The 23,608-nt window shown below is 49.6% G+C and overlaps 1 protein-coding gene across 1 annotated transcript in view; it reads right to left on the bottom strand.

Annotated features, from left to right (window-relative positions):
• The window catches only part of ZZEF1 (zinc finger ZZ-type and EF-hand domain containing 1), a 113,769-nt gene continuing 97,816 nt past the window's right edge, over positions 7,656–23,608 (bottom strand). Inside the window, 11 exon segments of the mRNA XM_021067699.1 lie at positions 7,656–10,288; positions 12,794–12,865; positions 13,396–13,549; positions 16,507–16,672; positions 17,089–17,187; positions 17,345–17,513; positions 19,032–19,175; positions 20,045–20,404; positions 20,486–20,621; positions 22,194–22,294; positions 22,906–23,097. Of these exon segments, the coding sequence (XP_020923358.1) occupies positions 10,208–10,288; positions 12,794–12,865; positions 13,396–13,549; positions 16,507–16,672; positions 17,089–17,187; positions 17,345–17,513; positions 19,032–19,175; positions 20,045–20,404; positions 20,486–20,621; positions 22,194–22,294; positions 22,906–23,097 (1,674 nt within the window). The 3' untranslated portion in view covers positions 7,656–10,207.

Here is a 23,608-nt window from a genome sequence, read left to right on the forward strand (position 1 = left end):
TATTTACTGGGCACATAAAGACATTCACACATATCACTAAGTGAAAAAACAAGTTATAAATAATATCAACAAATTTTATCTATAGGGAAAAGTCTCACAACATTTGCAGTAAAATATTAACATTGGTCATACTTGCTGGTGAGAATATGGGAAATTTATCTATTTTTGCTTATCTGTATATTGAAAAAAGTTTTACAACAAATGTGTAGTACTTATTAATAAAAAAGGAAAATAAAGTTGTTGTTTTTTTTTTTTTAACATTCTATTGTGAGAGTTTGCTTTTTTAAGTTTTGTTTTTGAATTTGTCACAGGGTTTGGCTTTCTGGTCTCCAGGCTGGAATATGCGGCGGGTTTCCTGCTTGGGGAATTGTGTTTTTCCAGGTTGCCTGAGAGGCACTGGGAGTTTGGAACAAACAGGAGCCGACTGTTTCTCACGGAGCCCTGATTCTGGGCAGCCCCTGGGCCTGGGTCACTACACACTCTGGACACCAGGCCTTAAGCCTACATATTTAATTCTACCTGTATTTCCTGTATTTATTTGAGAATTATCACTGCAAATGTTGTGAGACTTTTCCCTATATTAAGAGTATTTTTTCTTATATAAATGGGGTTGTTGACACTGTAAGTTGTTTCTTTCGTTTAGTAATATGTCTATCTTTATGTCAGTATCACACCGTCTTGAAATCGTTGCTTTGCAGTACATTTTGAACTTGAGAGTGTGAGTTCTCCCATGTTTTTCTTTTCCAATATTGTCTTGGCTGTGCACAGTCCCTTGTCATTCCCTAGGAATTTTAGAATCAGTTTGCCAGGTCTTCAAGGAAGTGAGGGAATCTGATAGAGATGGCACTGAATCTATAGATCGGCTTGGGGACTATTGCCGTCTTAATAGCAGGAAGTCTTCTGATCTGTGAATATTGATTGTTTTTCAATCTATTTAGATCTTTATTTCAACGTTTCACGGTTTTCACACGATGAATTTTGCATTGCTTTTGTTAAAGTAACTCCTAAGTATTTTATTATTTTTGATGCTATTTTTATTGGAATTGTTTTCTTAATTTCATTTTTGGATGGTTCATTGCAAATATACAGAAAGAAAATTGTTTAGATAGATATTTTGTGTTATGCAACTTTCTGAAATTCATATATTAGTTCTAATAGTTTTTTAGTGACTTGTCTAAGATTTTCCATACACAAGATCATGTCATCTGCAAATATAGTTTCACTTCTTTTTTTTTTTTTTTTTTGTCTTTTTGCCATTTCTTGGGCCGCTCCCATGGCATATGGAGGTTCCCAGGCTAGGGGTCTAATCGGAGCTGTAGCTGCCAGCCTACGCCAGAGCCACAGCAACGCAGGATCCGAGCCGCGTCTGCGACCTACACCACAGCTCACGGCAACGCCGGAACCTTGACCCACTGAGCAAGGGCAGGGATCGAACCCACAACCTCATGGTTCCTAGTCGGATTCGTTAACCACTGCGCCACGACGGGAACTCCAGTTTCACTTCTTTCTTTCCAATCTGGAATCTTTTATTTCCTTTTCTTGCCTAGTTGCCCTGGCTCAAACCTCCAGTACAATGCTGAGTAGACGTGATGAGAGTAAACATCCTTGTGTTGCTCCTGATCTCAGGAGAAAAGCATTTAGTCTTTCATTAATAAGTATGATGTCAGTGGGGGTTTCGTAGATGCTCTTTATGAGCTTGAAGATCTCTTCTATCCTAGTTTGTTGAATGCTTTATAATGAGAGGGTGTTAGATTTTTTCAGATGATTTTTCTGTGTCTTTTGAGATGATCCTACAGTTTTTGTTTTTATTCTGTTGGTATCATGTATAATGTTCATTGATTTCCAGATGTTAAACCAACCTTGCATTCCTGTGATAAATTCCACTTACTCGTGGAATATAATTTTTTACATATAATGTGGATTTGGTCTGCTAGTATTTCGTTTAGGATTTCGGAATCCACATTCATAAGAGATATTGGCCTGTGTTTTTCTTCTCCAGTGATGTCTTCACTGGTTTTATTGTCGTGGTAATACTGGCCTCACGGAATGAGTTGGGAAGTATTACTTCCTTTTCCATTTTGGGAATAGGTTGTGAATAATGCTTTGGTATTAATTCTTCTTTAAATTTGGTAGAATTTCACAGTGGAGCCATCTGGTTTTGGGCTTTTCTTTGTAAGCAGTGTTTTGATTACTAATTCAATTTCTTGTTATAGATATTCTATTTCTTCTTTTTTCTTTTTTGGCCATACCCAGGCATACAGAAGTTCCTGGGCCAGGGATCAAACCTGTGTTCCAGCAGTGACAATGCTAGTGCTTTAGAGCCACCAGGGAACTCCTGATTTTCTATTTCTTCTTGAAGGTAGTTTGTATCTTTATAGAATTTGTTCCTTTCATCCAAGTTATATAATTTATTAGCATATAATTGTTCATAGTCTTCCTTTATAAGCCATTTTGTTTTGGTAAGGTTTTAGTAATATGCCCTCTTTCATTTCTGATTCTAGCAATTTGAGTATTCTTTTTTATTTTCTTGGTCAATTCAGCTAAAGTCTTTCAATTTTGTTCATCTTTTCTAAGACCCAGAACTTGATTTTTCTGTTTTTCTATTCCTTATTTATTTCCATTCCAAACTTTATTCTGCCTTCTTTAGGTTTAGCTGGTTTTTATTTTACTGTTTTCTTAAGGTGGAAATCAGGTTACTTATTTGAGGTCATTCTTCTTTTTTTTTTGGCCACACCCACATCGTGCAGAAATTCCAGTATTAGGGATCAAACTGGCACCATAGCAGTGACCTGAGCCACATCAATGACAACACTGGGTCCCTTAACCCACTGTGCCACCAGAAAACTCCAAGATCATTTTTTAAAAAAATCTTTTTAGGGCTGCACACAGCGGCATATGGAAGTTCTCAGGCTGGGGTCGAATCAGAGCAGCTATAGCTGCCAGCTATGCCACAGGCACACATTACCAGATCCAAGCTGTGTCTGTGAACTACACTGCAACTCATGGCAACATCAGATCCTTAACACACTGAGTGAGGCCAGGGATAGAACCTGCATCCTCATGGATACCAGTTGGTTTCGTTACTGCTGAGCCACAACAGAAACTCCTCATTCTTCTTTTAAGGTAGGTATTTATAGCTTAAAACGTCTTCTAAACATGGCTCTAGCTGCTCTTTGGCGTTTGTATCTTCATTTTTATTCATTTCATTTTTTAATTTTCCTTTTGGTTTCTTCTTTGATCCATTAGTTATTTAGGACTGTGTTGTTTAATTTTCACGTATTTGTGAGTTTCCCAAATTTCTTTCTACAGAATAACAACTTTTTCTTCTAACTTCATTTTATTGTAGGAGGAGAACACACTTGGTATTAATTCTATCATTTTTAATTTAATGAGGTTTGTTTTATGGCCTAGCATATGGTCTGTTCTGGAGAATGTTCCATGTGCACTTCAGAAAATGTATATTTTGCTGTTGTTGGGTGGGCTATCCTCTAGATGTCTGTTAGGTCAAGTTAGTTTATGTTCAAGTCTTCGATTTCCTTGCTGACCTGACTAGTTTTTCTTTCCATTATTGAAAATGGAGTCTTAAAGTCTCCAACTATTATCATTGAATTGTCTATTTCGCCCTTAATTTTTGTCAGTTTTAATACTTTGGTTTTTCTGTAATAAGGTGCATATACATTTATAACTGTTAAATCTTCCCGATGGATTGATACTTTTATCATTATCAAATTCTTCTTTATCACCAGTAGCATTTTCTATTTTAAAGTCCATTTTGTTTGGTATTAACTTTCCAACTTTTTTGTGGATGCTGTTTATACGATACCTTGTTTTCGATCTCTGTCAACCTATTTGAATTTTACATCTAATTTCTTATCAGAGGCTTCCCTTGTTTAAGAAGCAGCCCCTCCTTCAGCAGAGACAGGAATGGGATGGCTGTTTATAGGAAGGCTGCTAAACCCATCAGCTTTGTGACTGACATGTTTAGGATTCACATTTATCTATTTTATTTTTTCTACTACTTTATTTATTTTCTTTTATTTATTTTGGCCATGCCTGCAGCATGCGGAAGTTCCCAGGCCAGGGACTGAACCTAAGCCACAGCAGCAACCCAAGCCACTGGAGTGAAAATGCTGGATCTTAACCTTCTGTGCCACAAAGGAATACCTATTAATTAATTAATTAATTACTCTATCTATCTATCTTTTTAGGGCCATACCCTGTGGCATATGGAAGGTCCCAGGCTAAGGGTATAATCCGAGCTGCAGTTGTCAGCAGGATCCAAGCCATGTCTACAACCTACACCGCATCTTATGGCAATGCTGGATCCTTAACCCACTGAGTGAGGCCAGGGTTTGAACCCACATCTTCCTGGATACTAGTCAGGTTCGTTATTGCTGAGCCACAGTGGAAACACCTATTATTTTATTTTTAATCTCCATTCATTCCTATTAGCTTGCCTAGGATTATTTTGCTTTTTGATTTCTAACTTCTTGACATGAACACTTAGTTCACTTAATTTTACCTTATGTTAATAAAAATTCACTTATGGTTATGATTTTCCTTGAATAAAATTTTGACCACTCCCCAAACACAATTTTTATATTTTTTTCACTGTCGTTAACTGCAAAATAGTAATTGTGGTTTGGGTCTGTTACTGCTGAGCTACTATAGGAACGCCCGTGACCTTTTTGTTTTTAAATCACTTGGTTTTGGATGTTTCTCTCCACTTCTGTAGGGGGAATGTCTATACTCTCTAATGGATGAGGGGCACCCTGCCGGGCAGGGAGCTGAGTGGTGGAGGAGATGTGTTGACATGACCCTCAGCATGTGCGGAGGTCTCCTTTCACATCTCCTGCCCAGTTGTCATGGATGTTGTGTTGCTCAGCAGTTCTGGACTGATAACCTGCAAACGCATGGGTCTCCCAAGTAGCTTTGTAAACATGAAGTTAAATCAAGCTTAGAAAACATCAGTTAACAACTTAGGGGAGCCTCACATGAAGAGACAGAGAGAGGCTCTTACCACTGGGGAGTCAGCGGTGGTCCACAGTCAGGTTGGAAAGAAGAGAACCATCACCTGGTTCTTGACATTCACCTTAGTGAAAGCCCAAGAGGGAAGCAGAGCAGGGGAGAGAGGCGGATGGTTGTGGGTGGGGGGTGGGGACAGACAGACACACTGACCTGGAATCTAGCTTTGCCTGGAGCCAGATGCAACTCTTGGGCTTTTCAGTTTTGTAAGTCAGTAAGTTCTCTTTTAAATTAAGCTAGTTTGGAGTGGGTTTAACTTGCAGCTGAAGAAATCCCAACAAATCCAGGGCAGTGCCTCCAAAGTTCGTCTGGAACCTCACTGAGCATGAGCAAAGCTGCATCTGCAAGACTCCCTAGAAAGGAGAAGAATAACTTGGTAATGGCTGCAGCTTAACGCCTTTGGTGGCTTGACTGGATACCATCAGAGAGCTATTTATTTCAGGAATTTTTACATATCTGCCTTTCCATATACCTTTCATGTTGATGAGACAGAACTACTTTTTTTCAAACTACTGGAGCTAAATTGTTGCATAAATTTGGGTCAGAATTGCTTTCATCTGTAAGAGACCAAACAGTAACATTCTCACACACAGACTCCCTCTCTCTCTCTCTCTCCCTCTCATGCACACATGCATATCTGGAGCTTGGTGATTCTAGGGGTCGTTCAGTGCCTAGTGTAATCAAGGGGTCAGGCTCTTCCTTCTTCACCTCCTGTTTCTCCCCCGTGGCAGCGAGATTGCTGCAGGAGAGCCAAGCATTGCATGCTCTCATCACAGTCGATGAACAGGGAACAGGAGGGGGTTGGGACAAAAATCCCTTCCCCAAAGCCTCCCAGCAGCTTCCGCTGAATTCTTTAGCCAGAACTGGGTCACACATGCACTGTGACTGTGGGAGGGGCTGAGAAAGTGAGCATTCAGCAATAGAAATGAGATTACCAACAGGGATTTAAACCAATTAGGACTTTCCTCAGGAGCTGGTGGAAGGTCCTACCTTTCTTGAGATTAAAGTGTCTCTTGTTGGAGTTCCCATCGTGGCGCAGTGGTTAACGAATCCGACTAGGAACCATGAGGTTTCGGGTTTGATCCTTGCCCTTGCTCAGTGGGTTAAGGATCTGTCGTTGCTGTGAGCTGTGGTGTAGGTTGCAGACGTGGCTCGTATCCCATGTTGCTGTGGCTGTGATGTAGTCCGGCAGCTACAGCTCCAATTGGACCCCTAGCCTGGGAACCTCCATATGCCACAGGAGCAGCCCTAGAAAAGGCAAAAAGCCTAAATAAATAAAGTATCTCTTGTCACCACCTGCAAAAAAATTGGATTCTGTTAGCAGGGAAGGGGAGTGGGTGGGAAAGGGCAGTGAGTGACAGGGGCCACCATACAGGGCCCACAGGGCCATGTTTAGATGGGCCCTCTATCTGGGAGCCTCGGTTTTTCACCGAGTGGTTTATAGCACACTGCTGATCTGTCCAGTGAGTGTTTGTTGAGTGAATGAGGGCGGGGCTGCCGTGGTGACAGCTTTGGGGCTGGGCGGCAGGAGTGAGCTGGCCTGGCTCTGCCACCACTTCCTGTGGGATTCCAAGCTGACCTCTCACAGCTTCTAGTTCTTTCACAATTGAGGAGGCTCGGCTAGTTGAACTGTTTCCCTTACATTGCAAAAGGCTCGCGTTCAACCTGCATTTGACCTCTGTGACCTTCTATTGTTTATGGGTGGGTTAATCTCAGCAGGCAAACCTTCCAGCCAAACAAAGGCAGCCGGTGAAAGCAGCAGCACAGGACTCAGACAGACAGAGCACTACACGGCCAGGCTCTCCAGACGGACTTTTCTTCGGAGAAAAGGCCCAGAGTGCTCGGGCCACGCTGTGAGAAGGCGAAAAAGGGCCCTAGAGGGAGACTTGGTGGCTGCACAGGCCATGGGAGCGCCCAGTTCTGCTGAGCCTCAGGCTGATTCAGTTTCCTTGCTGGCCTCAGGGACAGTGAGGGCTGAGGCTGGGTCCTGGGTCCTGGGCCCCGATTCCTTGGAAGGCAGTCTGGGGGCTTTAGGAGGATGTGTCAGACGCTTTCAGGCTGGAACAGATGGGTTTCGAAGCTTAGTTAAGTCCGGCTCCCACCAGGCTCTCTTCTCTAATTCAAAAGAAACAGCCTTTAGCACCAGGAATGTGGCTGAGGAGGGAAAAGAGCAATTAAGCAAAAAGCCGGAGACGTGAGGGAGGAAGAAGCACAAGACCACAGGACACGTGGACATTAGCCCCGTGTTTAGTCGGAAGCAGGTGCAGAGCCGCGTAAGGCGGAGACCTGTCCCCACCTCCTTGGGGTGTCCTGTGAGGGATGAAGGGTGTTCGGGGTGGGGCTGGAGAGGAGCACCGCCTGTGCGTGCTGAGCAGCCGTGCAGAGGTAGCGGGCGATGAGCCTAAGCCCCCAGATCGCGAGCCCGAGGGGAGGTGGGTCCCCGCAGGACTGTAGTCAGTGGGGAGGGGTATCGGAGCTTAAGAACCTCGGATTCCTTTCTACCCCCAGGCCTTGGGATTCTAGAAATTCCATCAGTTTGGGTTTGGGAGAAACTCCAAGTATCTTCTTCACAAGAGACACAGAAAGAGGGGAACGAGGAGGAGGGGGAAAGAGCCCACACACACGTGTACTTTTATATAGAATTTGTACAATATATTTCTCTTCATCTGCATATTTTACCCACAGCTTAACATCCTTTTTACAAGCTGAACTCACTCAGCTGATATAATCAAAATTCTTTCTTTCAACCAAATAAGAAAAATTCAAAATCGAAAACCCGTAAGAAAACAAATTAAAAACGATGATGAAAATAAGTCACTCCTCATGAGGAACAGCGTCTGTCTGTACAATATACATGGTTTGGAACAGATTTCTTTAGAGATTAGGCACATGTTTCCACACCTTCATTCCTGCCAGTTTCATCTCATTCCAGGCAGTCCCACCTCCTGAGAAGGATCAGAGGGATGATGGTCTTGACGGAATTCACTTGCAGAAGCTGCTGGCCCCCGGCTGAGGACCAGGGGAGCGGGGCCTGGTTCGGCAGCGCCACCCAGTGGCTGGAAGCAGAGGCAGGCAGGGTGCAGGGGTGCCGGGGTGCCGGGCTGGGTGGGGCCCTGCCGGGCGAGAGCAGCAGTTGTGCACGAAGGGAAAACCGAGGCTTGTTCTATGCAAACTGAATCCAGAGAGACCAGAAGAGCAAGGGCGGTGTACAGGCAGAAGCCACGAGGAATCCCGCGGTTACGTAGTTTATCCTCTGGTGGAAGAATGGGGAGCAACGCTGGTGGCCGCTGCCACGAGGGGTGTGACCCCTGTCCTGCCCCTGGGTCCCTGCTCTGCTGTCCGTCTGAGGTATGAGAGGCGAGGGGGAGCCGCCAGAGCCCCAGCTCCGCGCATGTACCTGCCGGCAGCCCAGCTCGAGCCTGCGGCCGCGGCGCACACCTCTCCTCTCCTCCCAAGCGCGGCTCTTCTCCGGGACTTCCCTCCTCGACGGGAGACCCGCCTGGCGGCACAGAGCGCGGGGCCTTCTCTGGGATGCGGGCAGAACCGAAGATGAGAGAGGGGTTTCTACCAAGCTGGCAGCGCCTGTCTCCTCACACCCCGACCCTCTGGGAGACGGGGCTGCCCGGGCCTTGCTGACATCCGGGCGACGGGCTTCAGGTGACTGAGTTTCAGGACCTGTCCTATTTGTTTCTGTCTCCTTTGAATTCTCCCTTCCACAACGGCTCCACAGGCAGGGTGGGGCCAGGCTCAGAATCCACTTCTAGGGCTGCAGAAGGGTGCTGCACCCTGGCCTCCCGACCCAGAAGAAAAAAGGGCTCTTGCAGGAGGAAGCTCCTGGGCCCCAAAGAGGGGGCCTCCAAGGCCGTGGCAGTGCTGGCCCGCTCAGCTTGGCCCTGGCTGTGATGCGCTTGGGGTTGGCCCTCTGTGGGGGACGTGCTCAGGCCCAGACTCCCCCCTGCTTAAATGGCAGCTGCCTCAGGCAGTCTGCAAGTGACGAGTCCCACGGAGGCTTATCCATAGCCCATGGGCCAACCCAGCCTTGCACGCCACAGCGTGGCTTTGGCAAGAGAATAATCAGCACTTCAGGGTAAGACTACAACCGTAAAAAGCAACATGGAAAAGAGCATTCATTAGAACTAATGTAGTTATTGCTAAACAAGTGACAGCTAAAGAACCACGGAGAGTCCCAGAGGTGGACGTGATGGATGACCACGACCATGGAGCAGAAACAACATCATCGTGTGGTGGTTTTTGGTTTTTTTTTTTTTTTTTTTGTTTTTTTTTACTTCTAAAATAAGATCTCCTCTGATTACATGTCAAGTCTTTAGGTACCGAAGCCAAAGCATATTCAAGTTCTGCGACTGTCAAATGAGCCAGTTTGTCCCCCTGCACGGCGGACCGACGGTCACCCCCCGAGGCCCTCTCAGGGGAGTCAAGGTGGTTCTTTCTAAAAACATGAGGTGGAAACTAAACAAGTTAAAACAACAACTAAAAAAATGGGCCTGTGCCGGGAGCAGTGCACAGATGGACGCGCACGGTGGCTGCTGGCTGTTCCCAAGGGCACTTTTCTCACCAAGGATTTCTCTGGGACGCTGTGGCTACGCAGGGGCTAGTGCGGCAGTGGGTCCCGGACTGAATGCTGGGGACCAGGTGGGAACCAGGAGGGGCTTCCACCGGTTTGGGTTTGGAGACCAGCCTCAAGAAGCAAAAGCAAAAGAGGAGCTCCCAGGGTGGGCCGCTGCTGCTGGAGGTTCTGCTGAGGAAGGCAGCTCTGGGCAGACGCCATCGCCCCTGAAGGGCAAGTGCAGACAGGTCCAGCTCAAAGGAGACAGCCCTTTCCTGTGCAGCTATGGCCAGGCCTTCCTGGGGCTTTGGCTTCTGCAGGGACAGACCCTGGAGGAGGCAGGTCTCTGAGCAACCTTTTCAAGGGCCTCCTGCCTGGCCTTTTTGATGATTCTGCACGGCTCTGCTTATTCTCACATGCTATGGTATGTGCGGGTGCCTCGCCTGTGACACGGGAAGTTCTTGGAGACGTGGCTGCTTAGCATTCGAGTCGGAGGAAGAGGAGTGCACAAGGAGAGCCAGGCGCCGACGCCACGGGAGTCTTCCCGAATGAGTTCAGGCAGCTGCTCTAAGATCCTCGTGGACAGATTATCTGTCTCCGTGCACGCCACACCAAGGGCTAACACTCGACATTCCAGAGGCGAGTGGCCTTGTTCGGGTAGTTGATGGCCAGGCTGATGGCAGCGATGTTCTGCAGAGCCTGTGGAGGAGAAAGAGTCATCAGCAATGTCAAGAACCAGCCACGTGCTGGGTCATGAAGTGCTGACAGAACGAGCTCCTCCGCTGAGCACTTGAGGGGGGCAGGGGAGAAGCAGAGGTGGGCCAGATGGGACCACAGTCTAGAGTGAAAGACAAAGCAATTGAGACTACATGAAGAGCCAGGAGGTAAGGCAGGACCATCACTGCTTCAAGAGAAAAGCAGGTGCGATGCTGGGGCCTCAGAGGAGGCATCCGCGGGGCGGAGGTGGGGCCTGGGAACGCGCCCTAGGGAAAGGGAACAGCGGCACAGAGGTACAGAAGGGAGGAGACAGTCAGTGCGGGGACCCTGGAAGGCACGGTGGGAAGACGCTGGGAAGGCAGATGCCCCGGAGCCAGGCCAAGGGTGGTCTCCGAGCTGCGGCAGGAGGAGGAGGCAGGGAGAAGAGGCGGAAAACACGGGCCCAGCAGAGAGGACAGACCATGGGGCGGGTCAGAGCGGGGGTGAGGGGACGAGACACAGGGACAGGCACGAGGGAAGAGCCTACAGGAATACGCTACTGGGGTCAAAATGGTCAAACGTCAAGACCCCAGGCCTGGTGGCAGCAGTGGCAGCAGTGCTGGCAGGCATCCGTTAGGAGGGGGGGTTCTCCTCTGCCTGCAGGTCTCAGGAGAATCCACACAGACCCTTCGGCAGAGGATGAGGGGAGGAGGCAGGAGGACTGTAGGTTCACCGAGAAAACCTGCAGGAACAGAGTGCGGGGGTCTGGCCAGGAGTCCCAACCGCAAGCCCCCTCGGTTGAGACCGGAGCCAATCTCTCCCTTCTCTGAGCCTCGGCGCCCGATCCTGACACTGTGGACACAGCCCCCTGGCTCTGCCATATCCAAGGACTCTGTGAGCCTGGGGTTCACAAATGTACCTGGAGCCTGGGGGTTCCCCAGACCCTTTCAGGGGCTCTCTTTGCATCGTGACAACCACCTCCACAAAAATACCGCGACATTATTTTGCCTTTTTTACTTTCATCTTCTCACAAGTATACAGTGGAGTTTTCCAGAGGCTACTGTGTGGGATAACACAACAAGTGGATGCGGAAGCAGCTGTGTGAATTCAGCTGCTTCTATTAGCAGAGTAATGACATTAATGAGATCTGAAAAAATGGGACACAATGCCACCTTCTCAAACATTATTTTGTTTTGAAAAATATAGTTGTTTTTCACAACTGTAATGTTAAAATAGAATGGGTTTTTTATTACTGTTATTTGCTTTTTGCTTAGGGCCGCACCCGCAGCATATGGAGATGCCTAGGCTAGGGGTCAAATTGGAGCTGTAGCTGCCGGCCTACACCACAGCCACAGCAACCGAGCTGCGTTGAGACCTACACCACAGCTCACGGCAATGCCGGATCCCTAACACACTGAGCAAGGCCAGGGATCAAACCCACAACCTATGGTTCATAGATTTGTTTCCACTGTGCCACGATGGGAACTCCAGTTTGTTATTTTTAAAAATAAATTGAGAAATGTGTTTAACATTTTAATTTTTTTTTTTTTTGTCTTTTTGCTATTTCTTGGGCCACTCCCGCGGCATATGGAGTTTCCCAGGCTAGGGGTCGAATCGGAGCTGTAGCTGCCAGCCTATGCCAGAGCCACAGCAACTCGGGATCCGAGCCGCGTCTGCAACCTATACCACAGCTCACGGCAATGCCGGATCGTTAACCCACTGAGCAAGGGCAGGGATCGAACCCGCAACCTCATGGTTCCTAGTCGGATTCGTTAACTACTGCGCCACGATGGGAACTCCTAACATTTTAATTTTTAATTTCTAAATTTAAAATCTAATTTAGGAGTTCTTGTCACGGCACAGCAGAAAGGAATCCGACTAGGAACCATGAGGTTGCGGGTTCGATCCCTGGCCTTGCTCAGTGGGTCAAGGATCCGGCATTGCTCTGAGCTGCGGTGTAAGTCGCAGACCAGCTTGGGTCTGACGTTGCTGTGGCTGTGGTGTAGGCTGGCAGCAACAGCTCCGATTAGACCCCTAGCCTGGGAACCTCCATATGCCACGGGTGTGGCCCTAAAAAAGACAAAATAAATAAGTAAATAAAATCTAATTTAATTTCTAGTGGTATGTATCAATATATATAATGTACATAAACAAAAGCTTTTGGGGACCTTTGATAATTTCAAAGCATAAAGGGCCCCTGAGACCCAACAGCTGTCAGGGAGGAGTTCTCCTACCAGGGAAAAAAGTTACATCCAAAAATATCTGAAATCCAACTCCACGGAAACTTCAGGGATCAGCCAAACTGTAAATTTAAGGCCCTGGTTGTTTGGTTTAAAGGACACGTATTCCTGCTAGTGTCTACTGACCCGCAGTTTAATGTGAATGACACTGATAAATGGGGCTCGGCTGCTCTCTCGGACCTCAGCAGGAAGTGGCTGACTCGAAACAGAGCTCTGTGCAAACCCGGGCTGTTCGGGGTGGGGGCGGGACAGCCGCAGGGAGGGGTACCTGTGCCGCGCAGCGGAGAAGGTGGTCGTCGGTGGTCAAGGCCAGCAGGTAATCCTGCAGCAGGCCGAGCTCCTGCGGAGAGAGCAGGGTGCAGTTGTAAGGGGCCGGCTCCCAGGAGACACCCACCCACGACCCACAACCCCAGAAGCCTCAGGTGGGATCATCGCTGCTTGCTCTGCTGGGCACCTCACTGCCCACCTCCCCGCCTCCGGGAGAGGGGAGCCCGTCTTCTCACTATAAAACGAGAGGATGGGCTGGAGAACTTGGAAAGGCCCTTTCACCTCCCACGTCAATGCGTCTATTGTGCTGCGGGAGGGAAAAGACGAGGGAGGAGAAAGAACCCATCAGTTTATCTGCCCAAACTCACTGCTGTCAAGGGCTGATCCAGGGCAGTTTTCCCTTTGGCGTCAGGCCTGAATAAACAAGCAACCTCAGGGCAGACCCAACGGCTCTCCAGGGCAGGGAGAGGGGCCCACAGACTCCAGGCCACGCCTGCCTGTCCCCCGAACCCCACCCGTCCATGACACCCCAGCGTTCAAAGAAGCCGTGATCCGAGGCCCGGCCTGGCCCTGGAACCTGAGAGGAGGCAGGGAGGCCCTCACCTGGGCGCGGTTCTCAGTGACGAAGAAGAGCTCGGTGAGGGCCCGGTGCAAGGGCAGCAGGATGCCAGGCTGGGTCACGTCCTCAAACAGGCTGTACTCCATTTGGGTGAAGAGCTGCCACAGGGGCTTCAGCAGCGTGAGGTCACAGAGGTCGCTGTTGGAGGAAGGATGCGGTTTGCTGGGACCACGCTGGTCAGACAGACAGAGGGGAGCAGCTGGGAACTGACGCTCCCCCGACCCATCTAGTGAAGTCAGTGCACCACGGTCCCACTCACCTTCCCCTAAAACAGCCCCGAACAGTCAAAGAAGAAAAGGGCCAGAACCCTGCCGCCAAACCAGGGCTCCAGGGCAAAGGAGATCCTGAAGCACCTTCATGTAAATCAACTGCGCATCTTCAAAACCGGTTAAGAAGCACTTTCAATGACAGCGGAAAAAATCTCAAGATAAATGTTCAGTGGAAAAGGGCAAGATATGCAACATAAAATGTGAAACTTAAAAAAGCTGCATATATAGTAGATCTAATGATTTTTTTTGCTTTGAATATGAAAAGCAAAAATAAACAAGTGGAACGATATCAAACTAAAAAGCTTCCCTACAAGGGAAACAGAGTGAAAAGGCCTCCTATGGACCACGAGAAGGAATTTGCAAACCACCTATCTGATAAGGAGTTAATATTCAAAATATACAAGGGACTCACACAACTCAATAGCAAATAATCAACCCCATTAAAAAGAGCAGCAAAGGACCTAAAGAGACATCCTTTCAAAGAAGGCACACGTATGGCCCGCAGGTACACAAAAAAGTGCTCAACGTCACTCATCACTGGCGGGGGGACACAAATCAAAACCACAATGAGATATCACCTCAGCTGTGCTAGGAGGGCTCCCATCAAAAGAGAAGAGATAGCAAATGCTGGCAAGGATGTGGAGAGAGAGAGAGCCTTTGTACACTGTTGGGTGGGAATATAAACTGCTACAGCCACTACGCAAAACAGAACGGAGGTTCCTCAAAAAATTAAAGTCAGAACCACCAAGTGGCCCAGCAATCCTACCTCTGGGTGTATCCAAAAGAAATGAAGTCATGACCTCAAAGAGATTATCAGTGCTCCTATGTCCACTGCAGCATTATTCCCAACAGCCAAGGTATGGAAACGACAGAAGTGTCTATCGATGGATGAATTAAGAAAGAAAATGTGGTGCACACAAGGCAATATTATGCAGCTATGACAGAGAAGGAGATCCTGCTACTTTCAACAACACAGATGAACACGGAGGCATCATGTTACGTGAAATAGGCTAGATCAAGAGACACAAATACTGCATGGTATCACTTATGTGCAGAATCCAAACAAAGTCAAACCTATAGACGCAGAGTTAGAATGGTGGCTGCTGGGAGCTGGGAAGGAGGGAAAGGGTTTGGTGACTAGATGAACAAGGCCAGAGGATCTACTACACAACACAGCGGCTACAGCTGACAACCGTGTACAGTGCCACAACATTTAACAGAGAGTGACATTTAAGTGTTGTCACATACCCAAAAATGGTAAACACATGAGGTGACAGGTGTGTTAGCTAACTCGCTTCTGGGGATCCTTTCACAGTGTGTAATGTTTATCGTATCATTACATTCTACACTTTAAATACATGACAACTCTGTCAATTATACTTCAATAAGCCTGGGGGAAAAAATAAACTAAGTCTAAAATTTATCTGGGGGGAGTTCCCATCATGGCGCAGTGGTTAACAAATCCAACTAGGAACCATGAGGTTGCAGGTTCGATTCCTGGCCTTGCTCAGGGGGTTAAGGATCTGGCATTGCCGTGAGCTGTGGTGTGGGTTGCAGATGCGGCTGTGGCATAGGCCGGCGGCTACAGCTCCAATTGGACCCCTAGCCTGGGAACCTCCATATGCCGCAGGAGCAGCCCAGGAAACGGCAAAAAGACCAAACAAAAAAAAAAAAAAAACAAACAAAAAAAAAAATCACAAAAAAATAAAATAGGAGTTCCCGTCGTGGCGCAGTGGTTAACGAATCCGACTAGGAACCATGAGGTTGGGGTTCGGTCCCTGCCTTGCTCAGTGGGTTAATGATCCGGCATTGCTGTGAGCTGTGGTGTAGGTTGCAGACGCGGCTCGGATCCGCGTGCTGTGGCTCTGGCGTAGGCTGGTGGCTACAGCTCCAATTCGACCCCTAGCCTGGAACCTCCATATGCCGCGGAGCTGCCCAAGAAATAGCAACAACAACAACAACAACAAAAAAAAATAAATAAATAAAATAAAATAAAATGTATCTGGGGAATTCCCATTGTGGAGCAGCAGAAACAAACCCAACTAGTAGCCATAAGGATGTGGGTTCGACCCCTGGCCTCAGTCAGTGGGTTAAGGATCCGGCGATGCTATGAGCTGTGGTGTAGGTCATAGACGTGGCTTGCATCTGGCGTGGCTGGGGCTGTGGCGTAGGCCGGCGGCTACAGCTCCAATGAGACCCCTAGCCTGAGAACCTCCACATGCCACAAGTGTGGCCCTAAGAAGCAATCAATCAATCAAATGTATCTGGACATGTAGAGTCAAAATAGCCAAGACAACCCTGAAGGTGAAGAACCAGGCTGAAAGATTTATACCGTTAGATACGTAAATGTGTTATAAAGCTACAATATACAAGACAGTGTGATCCTGGCACAAAGATAACCAGGAAGACCCATGGCACAAGAGCAACTAGAAGTGGAGCCAGGTGTGTATGGACACCTTCTCTGTGACAAAGAGGGGCACTGGAGTGTGGTGAGGGGAGCGGTGGGCTTTAGAGCCAGCTGGAGATCCATGTGAGAAAGCAACAAATCTTCAAACCACGCACTAAAATTCTTTCCGTGTGGACTGTAGACCTCAACGTGAAAGGAAAAACAATCACGTGTCACCTTCATGACCCTGAGGTCAAGTAAGGAAGCACATCCTGGACAGGACAATGAAAGCACTACCCTGAAGGAAATGAACTAGGAGACATTCAAACAGAAACTTCTTTTCATCAATGGTTCCACTAACAGAGAGAAATGGCAAAGTGTGTGGGGCCATGTTCACAACATAACGCCCAGCAAAGGACCCCATCTGGAAGGCGGCTGACCTGTGGCTGCAGCATCGCACAATCCTCAGAAGTAGGTGGATGGCTTTTAACCGCTGATGACCAGTCTGGCGACAGGCCACTCCCACCAGCCATTCCCAAATCTTGGCCAGTGGGAGGTGTGGCACAACTCTTTCTTCCGACAGCATCTGCTTCAGAATCTCGAATCCTGGCAACCCCCACAAAACACAGACATTTAAGAAACATAAACGACTCAAGTTCTAATAAACAGGACAAAACCATGGTGATCATTTAGATTTTGTTTGAAATTATGCCTTTTGTAAAAGCAACATAGGTTCATTTTCACTTCCTCCTTTTTGCAAAATTTCCCTGGCACTTCTAAGAGAACGAGCATCTCTTCTAGCTCTTGACAGGTGGCTCTTCTATCTCACCATGCACGTCACAGCGAGCCAAGCCCAGCACATTCAAGAGTGCCATGCGTAGGGCTTGTGAGGCAAATTCATGGACGTCTCAGAGAAAAGCACCTGCTCTGATTTTAACGAAGACCAGTGACGTGACGGCACCTACACGCACAGAGTGTCCTGGGCAGGGAGAGCACGCCAAGGGAAAGCCCGGAGCACACACCTGTCTGGAATCGCCCCAGGTGTCCAGCCGTCACAGTGAATTTGTAGCCCCACTCGGTGTTGCTCATGTCGGAGGTGAAGCGGTAATACAGAGTGTCTCCTGGCACACAAGAATCAGAAGGTCAGGCCACTGCAGCAGCAGGGAAAGGCAAGTGAGGGGGCGCCACTGAAACAGGGTAAAGCCACTGTGAAATCCTCCGACTGCTTCCCTTTTCAGTACTTAAGGTTAAGAGTCTAGAAAACGAAGTATTTACTACCTGGAAGCTCAAAATCTTTCCACTTCTGTTGGGACCCGCTGAAATTGTGTCGATCCTGCTGAAAGTCACTGCTGCTGGACATGGCCAGTTCGTCACAGCCTTCCTCCGTATTGCACTGAGGATCGAATTTGATTGAGAGGTAGATGGCACCAGGAATGTGAACTTTATCCTAGGAGGGGAAACAAGGACACTCCTGTCACTGCTGGTCCCTGGACAGTCACTGAGGGCTTCCTCCTGCCGAGTCCCAGTTTCTTATGAAACTGGGCACATAAGAATGGTGGGCCTTAGCCCCTGCCCTCCAGGAACTCTCAGGCCACCTGGGCCGGGGAGCACGCATACCGGCTGCAAACACAGCAGGAAAGACACTAGCGCAGACTGCAGACAGGGCACGGCTTTGGTGGGGGGGACAGGAAAAAGTCCCAGGACAGGGCTGCCCAGGTTGCTGCAAAGAGAGAGGAGGAGGAGGAAGAGGGGCCTGTCGGGGGAGGAGGCAGGTGAGAGGGGGACGTGAGCGCGTGTGGCAGCGCTTCAGGCGGAGGAAAGAGCACTGGTAGGTCCAATACGTCCAGGGAACAGGAAGGAGCTTGCTGAGTCTGAGGCAGGGTGAGCTTTACGAGCACATAGGCTTGGGAGGTGGGGACAGGGGTGAGGTGACCATGGAGAGGCCGGCAGGGCACATGGTGAAGGCCCTGTGTGTCGAAGGGAGGTGTGTAGACTTCGTCTGGACAGCAGGGGGAGCCCAGGGGAAGGTGTCACCAGGAGACCGCCTGGACTGGGTGCCTGCTGTACTGAGATCACTGGGGCAGCTGGTGTGCAGCAAAGGGGGAGACCAGCTGTGGGGCATCAGCGAGGAGCTCCTAGAGGCACCCAGAGAAGGAGAGGAGTCAGGGCAGCAGAGGAGGTGAGGGGATGCCTGGGAGGCAGAACTCTGTAGCTCACTAGATGTGTCTCCATGGGGCCAGCGGCTGGGAACCGGGGAGAGAAGAGGCTTAGAAGGAAGAGAGAGGAGGCTTGTACTTCACCAAAAAGAATCTCAGCTGGGCGACAACCACATTCTAGATTAGTTTCTCTGTCACCCACCACTGCTGCTCTAGTGTGTCATTCACACAGAAGCTTGTGCCTTGCCAGCTCCAACGTTTTGAAAAGAGCTAAAGAAATGCAAGTGGTACCAGTCACTGAGAATAACTGCGGCGGCCCCACTCCTGCCTCATCCAAACGCCTACCTCTCTCTGTCCAGGTACAAAGTCAAGGATGGAAAAGATGAGGCTTTTCAGTTCAGGGTAATTAGACAAAGGGATGGGAGTCGCCATGGTGTGGCCAGGTCATTAGGAGATGGAGAGTGAGGGCTGAACCCAGATCCACACTCAGCGTCTCTGCCAGAGATGCCAAGGCCTCACTCCAAGGAGCTTGCTGCAGGAAAGGTAAACTCTCCTCCAGGGCCAGGTGGCCCAGTGTTTTCCATTCAAACAAAGTCAGGAGAAGAAAGGGCTTGTTTGTACAGACTCCCTGGTCTGGCTTCAGGGAGGTTGACTGCTGCTTAGACAGGAAGCACTTTCTTGGCAGGGTCTGTCTGGGGCAGGGAGCGGGGGAAGAAGAGCTGCAGTGGGAGCTGATTACTCAGCACCCCTTGCGGGTCCTACGAGCCGTGCCCTGAGGCTGGGGGAGTCTGGCCGCCGATGGCTCGTACCTCGAAGTTGGTGTTGTTGTTATACGGGTGTTTCGACTCCCTCACTTGCACCTCCATTCCTGGCTCCTCCATGAACTGGCAGGCAGCCAGGGCCATGGTCCCCAGCATGTTCTCTCGGCAGCCTTGGAGCACCTTCTGCAGGATCTGGTGGGACACAGGCAGGGAACATGGGAAGATGGTGACAAAACTTTCTAGGTCAGCTAGGAGCCGTGTCCAGGGCTCCCGAGTTCCGCTCGGTGGGTCCCCTGATTCTACCCAGCAGGAGGTGGAAGAAATGCTTCTGTCCCTGTGAAAGTTTGCTAACCTGGCACTACTTTCAAGGACCAGGTTCAAGTTTTGATTTAAAAACAAAAGACAGTCACCATTTGTCAAAATGACGTCTAAAATTAAAGCATGGGACTTAAGAGACTGCATAGACTGTGCTGTGAGATCCCACGTCTGCCACCCAGAAGCTGGGAGTCTTGATTTCTTCACCAATAAAACTCCCTCCAGGCCACAACATAACACAGGTGTAAGTGCTGGCAGTGGGTAGATATTCTGGAAAAGATGGTTTAAAACTGAAGACACAAACCCGCCTGGAAGGCTTCCCGTGCCACAGGAATAGGCTGTCAGAATCGTAATTAATCCTGTCCCTTGCATTTCACGCTATGTGACGCTCTAGGGGACATGAGAAGAGACGGGCTCGCAAGGAGCGTTAGACTCCTAAGTGCGAAAACAAAAAAGGAAAACGGCAAGGAAGCTTTCGTGGGGTCATTATTTCAAGGACTGCCTGAGCACCAAGCCTGCCTGGGCTGTGAGCTCAGCTCCAGGCAGTGCTTGGGCGAGCTCAACGGGGACCCACCCCTACCTTCCTCGAGTTCACACCTGTCCGGGGTTGCGGGGGTGGGGGTTCACACAGAACCTCACTCCAGAAAGGCACTCACTAGAGGAAGCCTGTTCAAACCCCGAGAGGGGCGAGGGGGCACAAAGAGGAGGGTGAGTGGGGTGAGCGCCCCCCTCGGCTGCCCAGTTACCTTCTCCCACTGGTGCTTCTCCTCCAGCTGCATGAACATATCCAGAATGTAGGTCATGTGGGCAGGGCCGCTCAGCTCCAGGATGTCCTCACTCACCGGCACATGCCCGGGCCACTCGGCAAGCAAGGACGCGAGCACATGGCGGGCGTACAGGACGGCGGTGGCCTCGTTCACGCGGAAGAGGTAGTCCCTGACGGCCCTCTTGCTCTTGCAGTTGAGCTCCTTGTGCAGGAGGGCGGCGCTCTTGCTGCGCCGCTGCTTGGCGTAGCTCTGCTGCAGTTCACTCTCGGTGCTGGAGATCAGCTTCTGGGTCACGGGGTTGGACTCGGCGGTGGCCTGCTCACAGCGTGCGGGCCGGGACTGCAAGCCCAGAGACCACGGTCACGGAGGCCTGGGCTTCTCCCGACGGGCGGGGGCGGGGGCGGGGGCGGGGAGACCTACCAGGCACGGTAAGATAATCATGTCTGTGTCCACGGCTTTGGCGCTCTGCTCGTCCAGCCTCAGACTCCTGCTGGGCTGCCACCTCTGAGCCAGGGTCCGAATCCTTTCATCCGTGGTGAGCTCGTCTCCGTCAAACCTCAAGAGGAGGGGCACCAAGTTGGGTTCGTGAGTTACAGAGAGGCAGCGAACGGTGGCAGAAATGCGGCTCAGCGGTATTTTCCTTTCTCCCGAAATTACATGCTCACTCTCCATGTTTCTCAAACTAGAGTCACAGTGTCCATCTACTCAGGCAAGCAGACGGGCACATGTGAGCAGAGCGACGCTGCAAAGGGTCCCTCAGGATCCAGTCTCCCTTTCCTTTAGAAACAAAGGTCTCCAGTTCTAGTCAGATACGCGATCTCGCAGCCCCGACTCCCTCGGAGCTCCTTCCTCCACGTCCCCCTGCCCTGGGGCTGCACGAGTGAGGTGGTGCGGGCAGGCTGGCTCTGACCACACGGATGACAACACCGCGGGGTGGGGCCACCTCACGAAGCAGATGCCCACCTCCCGGGCTGCCGCCTACCGCTGACTGTTCCATGAGAGAAAAACAAATTCTAACCTTCCCGACCACGGTACTTCTGCCCTAACTGATGCAATTCTGCTTCATCTCACAAAGGATTTTTTTTTTTTTTGTCTTTTTGCTATTGCTTTGGGCCACTCCCGCGGCATATGGAGATTCCCAGGCTAGGGGTCTAATCGGAGCTGTAGCCACTGGCCTACGCCAGAGCCACAGCAACGCGGGATCCAAGCCACGTCTGCAACCTACACCACAGCTCATGGCAACGCCGGATCGTTAACCCACTGAGCAGGGGCAGGGATCGAACCCGCAACCTCATGCATGGTTCCTAGTCGGATTCGTTAACTGCTGTGCCACGACGGGAACTCCTCACAAAGGATTTGAGGCAAGAGGTAAGAAATAATATGTGGGAAAACGGAAATATGAAATAACCAAAGAAAAGAACAAATTCAATTGGAACTGGATACAAGTTAGGATAGGAAGTCAAAACTGAGACATGGGCAGGGGAGGAGGAGATCAGTTACAAATGTATGAAGTTTGACACAAATGTGAGAGCTGGGCCCAAGAACTAGTCAAGAGGAAGGTAATGTTGTTAATTTTATAGGAATCTTTGAAAAAAACATGAAAACGGAAGTGAAACAACAAAACCAAAGACCACTTTTGACCAGAACAGAGGTGAAGGTCCTGCTCGGCACTGCTTGTTCCCTGGACTGACACGGGAGACAGCCTTTGGTGTGGGTGGCAATGTCTGCATCCCTAAGGAGTTTAGGCTAAGAAGCAGACTGCAAGTTCAAAGCTCTTCCCATAGCTGCATACAGTACAACACAAAGATGAGCCATGCAGGAGCACCCTGGTGGCTCAGCAGGTTAAGGACCTGCCATTGTCACTGCTGTGGTTAAGGTTCGATCCCTGGCCCGGGAACTTCCAAATGCCATGGGAGCAGCCCCCCAAAAAAGGGGTGGGGGGAGGGATGAGCTATGCAGTGTAGCACAGTCAGCTTTCAAGTCGCTTTATGAAGAGCTGAAAACCAGTCCCCCAGCGGCTCGCTGGCCTCTCGGAGTTTTTACCCAGCTCCCCTGGGCAGGAGGTGAAGAGAATCCTGCCCTCGCTTGTTCCCTTGCTACGCCTTGGCTGCATCGAACTGTCCCTTACCTCTTCTGAACCTCCAGGAAGAAGGAGTCGGTCCTCTTCATCTGCAGCTCATAGATGGCCCGGAGAATGTGCAGAGGGGCATTGAGGGCGTCGTGAGCCATCTGGAGGCCCCGGGAGGAAGCAGACGAGAGACAACTGAGAGGGCGCCACCACATTACGCTACCCACCAGGCCGCGTTCGCTGCTGGCTTCTCTGTAGTGCTGCCTTGTACTCAAGTCTGACACTGGCACATATATCTAAGTCCTAGACTCTCCTCTGATGTTTTCAAAAACCGCACTTGCTGTTCTCACATCCACCCCATGCTCTTCGTTTGCTCTTCACAGAGACTCTTGGAAGTCCAAGCCCCTGCCCATTTTCACGTCATTCCGAGGAAGGGGGCATTATCCACGGAAAGTAAGAGCCCAGTAACTCTGAGCACAGACTGGCATTTGGGGGTTTACGGACAGGCCTGAAATCACGTGCAGAATTTCACATGAGCTTTTGCACATGTATTTTATGGAAAAATAATCTAAAGCTTTTGGGTCTGTGACCACAAAACATTAAGAGCTACTGTCGTAAGGGCTTTTGCATCCTTCCGGAAAAATTCTACCCAACTCAGGCTGAGTCTTCAGGAAGTAATTCTCAGGACATCAGCCTGAAGAGTTCCCTGTGGCTAAAGAGAATCCATTCCTCAGAGCCACTTTCTCAATCCACACCATGACCCAGAACGTACCAAGAAACAGATTCTGGTGGGCTCATCCAGGCTTTCAAGAGGGTCCAGCTTCTTCTGCTCTGGCTCCCCAGGGCTGCTGACCGACCGTTCCACATCCTCCTCCTGGTCCCCGCGCTCATCCGGCTCCAGCTCCCCGTGCTCGGCCAGAGTGTTGATCTCCTTTTTTGAGGAGTACAGCATGATGGACAAAACCTACACGGAAAGAACACCAGGCAGGGCAGGAATGTGAGTGTTTAGTGGCTGAGAAGGTCTTTAACCCTCAAAGGATAAAAAATATTTGACCTAGCTTTCTTTTTTTGGGCAGCGCCCAATGCATGTTGAAGTTCCCAGGCCAGGAGTTCCCACTGTGGCTCAGTGCCTTACCAACTGGACTAGAATCCATGAAGATGTGGGTTTGATCCCTGGCCTCGCTCAGGGGGTTAAGGATCCGGCATTGCCATGAACTGTGGTGTAGGTAGCAGACGTGGCTTGGATCCCGTGTGACTGTGGCTGTGGCGCAGGTTGGCAGCTGCAGCTCCAATTCAACCTCCAGCCTGGACCCTTCCATATGCCACAGGTTCAGTCTGAAAATGCACAAAGAAGAAAAGTTCCCAGGCTAGGGATTGGACCCACACCACAGCAGCAACTGGAGCCACCGTGTTTCTGTCCTACTTTCTAAAAGACATCAGAGCTCACGAAAGGAATGGAAAGTTAGTAAAGAAAT

The sequence above is a fragment of the Sus scrofa genome, chromosome 12, assembly GCF_000003025.6.
Source record: "Sus scrofa isolate TJ Tabasco breed Duroc chromosome 12, Sscrofa11.1, whole genome shotgun sequence".
In the NCBI taxonomy this organism is placed as follows: domain Eukaryota; kingdom Metazoa; phylum Chordata; class Mammalia; order Artiodactyla; family Suidae; genus Sus; species Sus scrofa.